Source organism: Staurois parvus, unplaced genomic scaffold, assembly GCF_062004578.1.
Source record: "Staurois parvus isolate SC_StPar_1 unplaced genomic scaffold, SC_StPar_1.0 ptg001530l, whole genome shotgun sequence".
NCBI lineage: Eukaryota > Metazoa > Chordata > Amphibia > Anura > Ranidae > Staurois > Staurois parvus.
The window spans coordinates 168,969-181,672 of NW_028319326.1; the positions used below are offsets into that span (position 1 = coordinate 168,969).

The 12,704-nt window shown below is 47.0% G+C and overlaps 1 protein-coding gene across 2 annotated transcripts in view; it reads right to left on the reverse strand.

Moving 5' to 3' along the window:
* Positions 1 to 12,704, reverse strand: part of LOC149435357 (ovostatin-like) — a 172,235-nt gene that overhangs the window by 55,978 nt on the left and 103,553 nt on the right. For both annotated transcript variants that reach the window (XM_089662736.1, XM_089662735.1), the window contains 2 exons: positions 7,373 to 7,491; positions 2,090 to 2,141 (listed from right to left, as the gene is read on the reverse strand). In XM_089662736.1, the coding sequence (XP_089518862.1) occupies positions 2,090 to 2,141; positions 7,373 to 7,491 (171 nt within the window). The remainder of the gene's footprint in view (positions 1 to 2,089; positions 2,142 to 7,372; positions 7,492 to 12,704) is intronic.

The following is a 12,704-nucleotide window of genomic DNA, read 5'->3' on the forward strand; positions in this document are numbered from 1 at the left end:
TATTGATCTGTATCCACTGATTTTATAACTATTTGTATGTGTAAAAATAGCGTTGCACCATTCTGTTTATTATATTGCGTTTTATAAGTAGACCCCTAAGTACTAAAGCAAGAAAATTGTGGGCTCTGAACTCTCCTTTCAGCCCCATGTCAGATCATGTCTTGCTCAACCTATGCAACTTCTCCAAAACACACCCCTTCCTAGCCACATACACATACTAGGGGCAAATTAGACAGACCAGATCCCCCCAGGAGCCAGTAACAACAGATCCTCTGGCACACCCCAACTCACCTTGCCATTGCATACATTCAGTGCTGGAGGTTCCGGAACTGTGTTCCCCCATGTTCCCACTGAAAAAAACTCTGTATATATTTGTCAGGAATGGACTCAGCACTGGTGGTGGGACTCACCTGCCGTGTGGGCTGCAGTACCAGGGCTGACCAGCGGGTGCTCTCAGCAGCCAGAAGCTCACTCCTGTAGTCAGCCAACACCTGGGGCTGATTGCAGGAGGTGTATTTAAGGAATGACCAGGCCTGTGATCAGGGCCTTGGTCTATGTTTCCCATGAGCCCTTGTACCTGGTATCCTGTGTTCCTGCCTCGTTGCTGACCCTGCTTGATCCTGACCTCTGCTAACCGTCTCCTGTCGAACCCCTGGCTTGCCTGACTATCCTTCTGCCTGATCCTTGGTACCGCTCTGCCCGCTACCTGCTGAACCTGGCTTGTGACCCCGACCATTCTCTGCTTGCTTCTCCTGTACCACGCTGCCCGCACAATACCGACCCGGCCTGTCTGACTACGCTTACTTCACCCGACGATCCATCCATCCTGCATGGATCACCTTTAGTAAGTCTGCCTGCCTCTTCCCATCAGACTCCGTTCCTGCACTCCCCTGCCAGTACTCTCTACCACAGTCGGACGCACTCAGGGGTCGTGACCTGGTTCCAGTCTGCACCAAGTCCATCCCCACCATCAGGGGCCCTGGTGAATAGCAGGCTGGGACTTTGACCCCGCGCCCTGAGGAAATCCGTGCTGTGGGCTGCTAGAGACACTGCCAGGCGGCACCTGACAGTACCTTACGGCCTGCCTGACCATTTCACCTCTCCAGCCTGACTACGCCTGTGTTTCTGAAGCCTGCTACTTCCCTGTGTCAGTCCACACATTTCTGGTCATACCTGGATCCCTAACAATATTGTACATTCACATCAGTCCCTGCCCCCAAGGAGCGTGCAATCTAAAGTCCCTAACTCACATTCATATATACACATACTAGGGGCAAATTAGACAAAATAGATTCCCCTCCCCCAGGAGCCAGCAACAACAGATCCCCTGGCACACCCCAGCACCCCTTGCCATTACATACATTCAGTGCTGGAGGTGCCGGAACTGTGTTCCCCCACATTCCCGCTGAAAAAAACCCTGCATATATTGTACATTCACATCAGTCCCTGCCCCCAAGGAGCGTGCAATCTAAAGTCCCTAACTCACATTCATACATACTAGGGGCAAATTAGACAGACCAGATCCCCCCAGGAGCCAGTAACAACAGATCCTCTGGCACACCCCAACTCACCTTGCCATTGCATACATTCAGTGCTGGAGGTTCCGGGAATTGTGTTCCACCATGTTCCCACTGAAAAAAACCCTGTATATATTGTACATTCACATCAGTCCCCGCCCCCAAGGAGCGTGCAATCTAAAGTCCCTAACTCACATTCATACATACACATACTAGTGGCAAATTAAACAGACCAGATCCCCCCAGGAGCCAGTAACAACAGATCCTCTGGCACACCCCAGCACCCCTTGCCATTACATACATTCAGTGCTGGAGGTGCCGGAACTGTGTTCCCCCATGTTCCCACTGACAAAAACCCTGTATATATTGTACATTCACATCAGTCCCACCCCCAAGGAGCGTGCAATCTAAAGTCCTTAACTCACATTCATACATACACATACTAGGGACAAATTAGACAGGAGCTACTGAAGCTACGAATGAGATGTAACAATGGTAGCCGTCATCTCTCACAGGAAAGGTTTACTTCAAAGGATTACAATACCACATACTAGATCCTTTTATATTCTTACCTGAGACAATGACCAGGTGACTGGAAGAGTCTTCTCTTGGAATACCTTCAGCCTTTCAAAATAAAGTAAAGAGACAATATAAAAGTAGCTGTAACTTCTATATATGGGTTATATTGAGAATAAGGAACATCGGGAAGGAAATCTGTGGCCATGAATAGAATCCTAAGGCTAAGAGCATTTCAACATTTTCAATTTCCTAAAAATAACCATAGGGGCATATAATCCTGTACAATGCATGTGTACGTCATGCCCACAGTGCCCAGAAAAGAAGCTGTCACCATTTGCAAAGACCTGCTAGACTCTAAAGGGCCTATTTGTAACAAAACAAATTCTGCATGTACATAGTTCTATACAAATTGGGCAAAAATGAATGCTCCTTAGGCTAGTCTATCCTCTAAACAAATGTTCTTTTAACCGCTTGACATACAGGCCTTTTTCTGACACTTTCAAATTGGTGGTGTCTCTGCACTGAGGTGTCTGTACTGGGGAGGGGTGACTGTCCTGAGGAGTGTGTACTGAAGGGTTACAGTCCTGAGGGGTCTGTATTGGGGAGGGGTGACTGTCCTGAGGGGTCTATACTGGGGGTTTACAGTCCTGAGGGGTCTGTATTGGGAAGGGGTGACTGTCCTGAGGGGTCTATACTGGGGGTTTACAGTCCTGAGGGGTCTGTACTAGGAGGCGACTATCCTAAAGGGGTCTATAAAGAGAGGTGACAGTCCTGAGGGATCTGTACTGGAGAAACGTATCTGTGCTGAGGGATCTGTACTAAGGGAGATATCTCTGCTAAGTCTGTACTATGGGAGGTATCTGCACTGGGGGATCTGTACTGGGGGATCTGAACTAAGGGAGGAATCTGTACTGTGGGATCTGTATTAGGGGGGTATCTGTACTGGGGGATCTGTACTAAGGGATGAATCTGTACTGAGGGGTCTGTATTAGGGGGGTATCTGTACTGGGAGATCTGTACTAAGGGAGGAATCTGTACTGAGGGGCATGTACTGGGGAAGGGTGTCTGTATGGTGGGGATCTGTACAGAGGGAGGTATCTTTACTGAGGGGTCTGTACTGGGGAAAGGTGTCTGTATGGTGGAATCTGTACTGAGGGAGGTATCTTTACTGAGGGGTCTGTACTGGGGAAGGATGTCTGTATGGGGGGATCTGTACTAAGGGATGTATCTGTACTGGGAGATATCTGTACTGGGGGATCTGCACTAAGGGAGGTATCTTTACTGAGGGGTCTGTACTGGGGAAGGATTTCTGTATGGGGGGGATCTGTACTGAGGGATGTATCGGCACTAAGTGGTCTGTACTGGGGAAGAGCGTCTAACCTGACGAGTCTGTACTAAGGGAGGAATCTGTATTGAGGGGTCTGTACTGGGGAAGGGTGTCTGTACGGGGGGATCTGTACATAAGGGAGGTATCTGTACTGGGGATCTGAACTCAGGGAGGAATCTGTACTGAGGGGTATCTGTACTGGGGGATCTGCACTAAGGGAGGAATATGTACTGAGGGGTCTTTACTGGGGAAGGGTGTCTGTATGGGAGGATCTGTACTAAGGGATGCATCTGCACTTAGTGGTCTATACTGGGGAAGAGTGTCTGTACGGTGGAGATCTGTACTAAGGGAGGAATCTATACTGAGGGGTCTGTACTGGGGAAGGGTGTCTGTATGGTGGAGATCTGTACTGAGGAGGTATCTGTACTGAGGGGTCTGTACTGGGGAAGGGTGTCTGTATGGTGGAGATCTGTACTGAGGAGGTATCTGTACTGAGGGGTCTGTACTGGGGAAGGGTGTCTGTATGGTGGAGATCTGTACTGAGGAGGTATCTGTACTGAGGGGTCTGTACTGGGGAAGAGTGTCTGTATGGTGGGGATCTGTACTGAGGAGGTATCTGTACTCAGGGGTCTGTACTGGGGAAGAGTGTCTGTATGGTGGAGATCTGTACTAAGGGAGGAATCTATACTGAGGGGTCTGTACTGGGGAAGGGTGTCTGTATGGTGGAGATCTGTACCGAGGAGGTATCTGTATGGTGGGGATCTGTACCGAGGAGGTATCTGTACTGAGGGGTCTGTACTGGGGAAGAGTGTCTGTATGGTGGGGATCTGTACCGAGGAGGTATCTGTACTGAGGGGTCTGTACTGGGGAAGAGTGTCTGTATGGTGGGGATCTGTACTGAGGAGGTATCTGTTCTCAGGGGTCTGTACTGGGGAAGAGTGTCTGTATGGTGGAGATCTGTACTAAGGGAGGAATCTATACTGGGGGGTCTGTACTGGGGAAGGGTGTCTGTATGGTGGGGATCTGTACCGAGGAGGTATCTGTATGGTGGGGATCTGTACCGAGGAGGTATCTGTACTGGGGGGTCTGTACTGGGGAAGGGTGTCTGTATGGTGGGGATCTGTACCGAGGAGGTATCTGTACTGAGGGGTCTGTACTGGGGAAGGGTGTCTGTATGGTGGGGATCTGTACCGATGAGGTATCTGTACTGAGGGATCTGTACTGGGGAAGGGTGTCTGTATGGTGAGGATCTGTACTGAGAAGGTATCTGTACTGAGGGGTCTGTACTGGGGAAGGGTGTCTGTATTGTGGGGATCTGTACCGAGGAGGTATCTGTACTGAGGGGTCTGTACTGGGGAAGGGTGTCTGTATGGTGGGGATCTGTACCGAGGAGGTATCTGTACTGAGGGGTCTGTACTGGGGAAGGGTGTCTGTATGGTGGGGATCTGTACTGAGGAGGTATCTGTACTGAGGGGTCTGTACTGGGAAAGGGTGTCTGTATGGTGGGGATCTGTACTAAGGGAGGAATCTATACTGAGGGGTCTGTACTGGGGAAGAGTGTCTAAACTGAAGAATCTGTACTAAGGGAGGAATCTGGGGAAGGCGGGGTGTGGATGAAATGACTGTGGCATATGTGTTCTGTGTATAGAAGGAGAAGGTTCAGATTTTATTTAGAAAGAAACACAGAAACTCAGACAGATCTCCTTGGAATACTAATAAAGAACACCATTGGGATGCCACTCACAGATTCCACATGAACTGAATGGAAAATCACTACAAAGATCAACAAGGAGTGTCTTTTGAATGGTCGCAGGAGAAAAATGTCATAAACAGAGCCCAAAAAATGATGAACTGGTGTAAAATTTATTGAGACTATACAAATGAATTAAAACATCCAGAGAAGAGGCAGCTTACAGACACAAATGTTCCAAAAGGGTTTCTGCCCTAAACAGATTGCAAAGCAGGACACAGCCAGCAACATAAGGATAGGTGTTTGATCTTGGTCAAGGCACCATGAAAACCAGGATGCATCACATGATCTGAGGAAGAGGCCTGCCCCAAAAACATGTAGTCATAGCAACAGGCTCGTCCCTCATTGGGTGCTAGCTTGCAGGCGGCCCTTGGACACATCTGAGGTCTCCCTTCCCTCACTCTGGTCTCCTTCGGGTCCTTCTGCCACCACCGTGACATCACTTTCTGGTGCCATGTGTGCACCATCTCTGGCCAGCAGACCCTATGGACCAGAGGTACATGGAGGCTGTTTAGGTGTTTTACAGTGGATTTCCAGTGGCTTCTGGCTGTGGTGACACCGTTTCTTTTCCATCCACCTCCCTCTGGCCACGGGAGTGTGGGTCATCCATCGGTGGACACTGTCCAGTACTGACAAGTTTGGAACATCTGTGTCTGTAAGCTTCCTCTTCTCTGGATGTTTTAATTAATTTGTATGGTCTCAATAAATTTTGCACAAATTCATCATTTTTTGGGCTCTGTTTATGACATTTTTATGACTGTTCAAAAGGCGCTCCTTGTCGATCTTTTTAGATTTTATTTAGCCATGCCTTTTAAGCTCCTCCCACTATTAACGCAATTTAAGCGCACCCACAATTAGGCGCAGAATGCTATGCACGCTGCTTTATTACATTGCATTTTGGACCATGTGGGTGCTGGCGGGGCAAAGGGGGGTGTCAAAAAAAAATTATCAGCCCCTGGTACCAGAAATCCTAGGTATGCTGCTGTTACAAAGACAACTAAGTTATCAGAGTGCTGAAGATGAACAAGAATGAGAAACCTAATCACTGACTGTTCACAGGAATAAATGCAAAATAATACAACAAAGTCCATTTAATTAGAGTAAAATGAGTTGAGAGACTATAAAATCCCAAACTAAAAGTGTCCTGTGCTGTCAAATACAGGGGAACAAGTAGTAATGGACATAACAGATGACGTATGAGTATATGGCACTGTGACCTGGAGTACATTGTACCTTTTTATCTGTACTTATTGGCCTGACTATAATCAAGTAACATGGCTGAACACCTTTATGACACATCGTATGTACTCTCCAGCGCCTCAGGATATGCACAGCCAAAGGGAAGCCAAGGGTACCAGGACAGAGACAACCAAAGGAAATGCTTCAGGGGTGTAGCCCTCCTCAGACGGGGAAATCAGCCACTGGATAGAGAGAAAACAGGTGGCACACACACACCACCCAGCATGCACACTCCGCTCCTCACAAGACCTCCTTCTCTCTAGTTCCCTGGTCTCCTCCTCCCATGCCCGCCTCCAGGACTTCTCCAGGGTGTCACCCATCCTCTGGAACTCCCTGCCCCAACCCATCAGATTATCACCTACTCTCCTCTCCTTTAGGCGCACCCTGAAAACCCATCTCTTCAGGGAAGCCTACCCCACCCCCTGCTAACTTGCCGACCTCCTCCACTCTTCCTACCACTCCATCCCCCACAGCTGTCTCCTCCTGTACCACCATCCCCTCCCTCCTAGATTGTAAGCTCCAAAGAGCAGGGCCCTCAATCCCCTCATGTTTTGCATTGTATTGGTATTGTTCTGTCACATGTTCTGTCCCCCTTTGTAATGTACAGTGCTGAGCGAACTATCGGCGCTTTATAAATACTGTATAATAATAATAATAATAATAGTGCATTATCCGAGGTTTATTGTAGGAGTGAAAGAATAATAAAAACCTACTCACAGACGAAGCATGTATCTAAAAAGCATAGAAAAATGACGAAGGCCACAACGGCAGGCAAGGTGTTCTCACTGTCAGTGCGGTCAACTGGTTGACGCGTTTCGGGGATGAATCCCTTTCCTCAGAGCTGATGACCAACCTCTGATGCTGATGTATGATGAATGGAAAGTAGGAGCCTTGCTGGTGATGCCTCAACACTTTCACTCCTACAATACACCTTGGATAATGCACTAGGTGTGTGCGCCACCTGTTTTCGCACATAACACATGTACTATATCTTAGTGAATTCAGTCCATATCTTCTTACCCTCGAATTGACGGGCACTATGATTTTGTCTGAGTGAGACGGCTCAGTGTCATCGTTGGGTCCATCGCATGTATCAGAGATCTTTGTTGTTCTCCCTGTAATTCCGATGGTTGGTTTGCCTTTAGAAGACATAAAGAAGTGAATGTCACTGTTGAGTCATTTGCCACAATTGACAATTTGGAATGTAAACTGATGTTAAAGCAGAATATATGTATCTGTTGAACCTTCTTTATGAATTATTGTAATGTGGTTGGATTCATATATACATAACGGGCTCTTTTATATTTTTCACACTGCTACGTGCTGGAGCAGAGGCTCACATACTATGCACTGGCAGCCCATAGGGGAGTCGGAGCTCTGCTCTCACACACAAGGAAGCAGCCCGGGTCTCCAGCATTCCCACACCCCTGAACTCTTGTAAGGAGGTGGGGAGTCACATCGCTGCCCTAGAGGCCACTGCACACACAGCAAGCCATTATACTTCTAATGTCTCTTACATTATGTGGGCATTTAAGATTTTCCAGAATGGAGGCTAATTAGTTCCCATACACACTTCAAAGGACCATGTCCCTTCTTCAGTAGTTGGCTAGGTCTGTTCCTACCTGCCCTGACAATGGATTCCATAGCATTTGAGAAAGTAACAATTATGTACCTAACTCTCACATCTTCATTTTACATGTTCCTCGGGGTACACAGGGAAGCCACTATGCTTCACGTCTGCAAAAGTCTTGCATCTCATGGCTCCAGGCTTGGTCGCTAGGCAGGCCCAGTACCGCAGAAGGCTCCTAAATGGGGTACTACCCGTTCCCTCACTACCAAGGTCTACTGCCAAAATGGTTGCTACTCATTCTCAGGGCTTTTTTTCTCAGAGAATATGTGCAGAGACTTCCTCCTTCTTAGACATCCCTTGACTCTGCCCCCTACCCACCTCCGAGTACCCTCCCTTGGTTCCACCCTCTACCCACCTCCAAGTACCCTCCCTTGGTTCCACCCCCTACCACCCTCCGAGTACCCTCTCTTGTTTCCACCCCCTACCCACCTGAGTACCCTCCCTTGGTTCCACCCTCTACCCACCTCCAAGTACCCTCCCTTGGTTCCACCCCCTACCACCCTCCGAGTACCCTCTCTTGTTTCCACCCCCTACCCACCTGAATACCCTCCCTTGTTTCCACCCCCTACCCACCTCCAATTTTCCTCTCTTGGTTCCACCCCCTACCCACCTCTGAGTATCCTCCCTTGGTTCCACCCCCTACCCACCTCCGAGTACCCTCCCTTGGTTCCACCCCCTACCCACCTCCAAATAACCTCCCTTGGTTCCACCCCCTACCCACCTCCAAGTACCCTCCCTTGGTTCCACCCCCTACCCACCTCCGAGTATCCTCCCTTGGTTCCACCCCCTACCCACCTCCGAGTACCCTCCCTTGTTCCCACCCCCTACCCACCTCCCAGTACTACCCCTTTTAGAGAATGCAAAACAAAGTATCATTTTGTGGTTCAAAGTAATTTGCATGAAATGTGTTAATGATAGCAAGAAAAACAGTCAAATAGATCCCCTGCAGTCAGCAACAAAAGACCCACCAGGAATAATAGATTCCCAAGTAACAACCCCCCTCCACAGTAACAACAGACACTCCCCCGGAAAAAATAGATCCCCCACACAACAATAGACCCTCCCCCAGCAACAATGGACCCACCACAACAAAATATCACCCTAGCAACAGTAGGGTTACCTCAAAAACATTAGACTTCCAGCAGCCAGTATCAACAGATATTCCAGCAGCAAGGAACAATGGATACACAGAATATAACTGGATATAACATTTATAGGGAAAGTTGATCCAGGGAATATCCGATTGCCTCTCGGGGGATCAGGAAGGAATTTTTTTCCCCTGCAGGAGCAAATTGGATCATGATTTGCTGGGTTTATTTGCCTTCCTCTGGATCAACTGTGGGTGTAGGATTATAACTTTTGTTTTTTTAATGGTTGAACTGGATGGACTTTTGTCTTTTTTCAGCCAGACTAACTATGTAACTATGTTATGGATCCCTCCCTCAGCAGTAGATCCCTCCCAGCAACAAATTACCCCCCAGCACGGTAAGACCCGCCTCCTCAGCAACAATAGATCCCCCAAAAGCAACAGTAGGCCTTCACGGCAAAAAAAGACCTCCATGCAAAAATAGATCCCCACCAGTGATAATAGATCCCCCAGCAGCCAGCATAAATAGACCCTCCAGCACAGCCCAGCACCCAGCATATATTCAGTGCTGGAGGTGCCGAAATTGCGTTCCCACTGAAAAAAAGCCCTGCTCATTCTGCTTTTCACTTCACACACAGTTGCTCATCAACCATGACCCTTGGTTCACACCCAGGGGCGGACTGACCATTTGGAAACTTGGGCACTGCCCGAGGGCCCGGGGTCAGTAGGGGGCCCCATGAGATGCCCCTGGTACCTTTTTCATAGACTTTTTTGAGTTTGGGCAAGGACACAGGGGCCCCATGATCCCCTATTGCCCTGGGGCCCCATCAGTTGTCAGTCCGCCCCTGTTCACACCTAAGCGTTTTCTGCAGCGTTTTGCAGAAACGCAGTACAGTCCATTTAACATGATTTCCTATTATTATTATACAGGATTTATGGCGCCAACAGTTTGCTCAGCGCTGTACAATATAAAGGGAGACAATACAGCAACAATACAGTTCAATACAAGAGGGATAGGAGGGTCCTGATCCTTGGAGCTATGGGGCACGTTCACATCTCAGCGTTTTCACCCCGGTGCATTTTTTGGAAAGGGTCAAGGACTTTTTTTTTAACGCAAAAAGTTGCGTTTTTGGTTCTATAGACTTCAATGGAAACACTGCAGAAAAGCATGTAGTGCATTTTTTATGTGGTTTTTGCCACTGTTGTATGCGTTTTTTATGCATTTTGCATTCTAAATCTGCCTAGCAACAAGAAAAATAAAAAAAAAATTTTAAAAATTAAAAACGCATCAAAAACGAAGGTGAAAAAACGCAAAACGTAATGCAGAAACGGCTCAAACGCAACCTGCAGTGGTGTGAACATAGCCCAAAGGTTGACCAGGTTGCTGCATACTCTTCTCCCTAACCCAGAAACCGTTTCCATACCAGGCACTTTTCCCCCTTCCTGCCCAGGCCATTTTTCAGGTTTCAGCGCTCTCACACTTTGAATGACAATTGCGCGGTCATACAACATTGTACCCAAACTAAAATTTTATCATTTTCTTCACACAACTAGAGCTTTCTTTTGGTGGTATTTAATCACCGCTGGGGTTTTTATTTTTTGCTAAATTAACAAAAAAAGGCCAAAAATTTTTTTTAAAAAAACACGCTTTTCTTTGTTTCTGCTATAAACGTTTGCAAATAAATAATTGTTCTTCATAAATTTAGGCCGAGATGTATTCTGCTACATGTCTTTGGTGAAAATAACCCAAATTAGGATGTATTATTTAGTTTGTAGGAAAGTTATAGAGTTCACAAACTATGGGATAGATCTGAATATTGATCAATCCTGAAGTACTGACAACCAATCTAATTTCTTGAGGTCCAAGAATGTCAGAACAGTACAGATATCCCCCAAATGTCAGGAGAGTACAGATATCCCCCCAAATGTCAGAACAGTACAGATATCCCCCCAAATGTCAGGACAGTACAGATATCCCCCAAATGTCAGAACAGGACAGATATCCCCCAAATGTCAGGACAGTACAGATATCCCCCCAATGTCAGGACAGGACAGATATCCCCCAAATGTCAGGACAGTACAGATATCCCCCAAATGTCAGGACAGTACAGATATCCCCCAAATGTCAGAACAGTACAGATATCCCCCAAATGTCAGGACAGTACAGATATCCCCCCAAATGTCAGAACAGGACAGATATCCCCCAAATGTCAGGACAGTACAGATATCCCCCAAATGTCAGGACAGTACAGATATCCCCCAAATGTCAGGACAGGACAGATATCCCCCAAATGTCAGGACAGTACAGATATCCCCCAAATGTCAGGATAGTACAGATATTCCCCAAATGACCCCTTTTTGCAGAGTAGACAGTCCGACGTACTTCATAAGAGGCATGGCGAGTTTTTTTAAGTTGTATTTTTTTTGTCATAATTTTTTGGAAAATTAAAAAAATTATTTTCACTATTTTTTTTTACATAATGTCACCAGTGCAGTACAGCGTCATCATATAACTGGCATGGCGGTGATCAGGGACACTGACTGGTGAGAGTATGAAAAAAAATATATATAATTGTTTTTTTTATTATTTAAAATTTTTAGTAAATTTTTTTTCTTTTTTTACGATTTCTTTTTCATATTTCACTATGACCAAAGTAGTACAATGTTACCATAATAACATTGTACTACTTTGGGAAGTGATCAGTATTTTTTTTTTTTTTACACAATTTGCTTATAGCAAAGAATGACTGTGCTATAAGCAAGCATTTACCTGAAAGAAATGCCCGTAGCGGATAAGAAAGAATGAAAATAGCGCAGGGCATGCATGACTAGGCCCAGAGTGGTGAAGGGGAACGGAAAGGGTTAAAGTTAGCTTCAGGGGGTTGGGATTTGATTGTGGGGTTATCTGGTTGGCAGAGGTGGAGTTTAGGAGGGGTCTGTGGCACCTTAGGGTGGGGGGTTCTGTGGAGGGGGCGTCAGTGGAGCTGGACGTGAGGAAGGATCAGAGCTTCCCTCCCGCCCTCCCTGTTTTGTTGGGTATCGGGTTCCTCCCGGGGGAAGGAAAGAAGGAAATAAAAAAAACAAAAAACGGGGGTGTTATGTTGGTTCATGGGCGGTTGTTGGTCTTTGGAGGCGGTTCTCATCTTGGAAGGTAATACAATGGTGTGGAACCCATTGGTGGTATGGGATGCCCGGGAACATTCCCAGTTAACCAAGGTTTAACTGGAAGGTGGTGGTGCTGCACTGCGGACGGTATGGTTGTCTCTGAGCTGGTTGGTTGCGGCTGGAGGCCTAGTGTATATGGTTGTCCGCAGGTGCATTTTGGATCGTTTGGGGGTGTCTTCAAAGACCAACAACACTTCTTTGGTTTCCGTTATAAGGAACGGTTGATGTATTTAAAATGTGAGTTGTTAATAAAAGGCCATGTTGGCCATTTTACTCCAAATGGTGTCATGTTGTTTGTAAAGTTTAATTGGTTAAGGGGTGGGGAGTGGTATGGATCGGTAATGGTGGAAGTAGGAGTGGACAAGCCTATCTATGGTGCATTAGTCATGACATCGACTCATTCAGGGTTTTTTTTTTTGTTTGTGCTTAGCTGTGATTTGGCAACAGCTAATCTCACGACACAGCTGGGC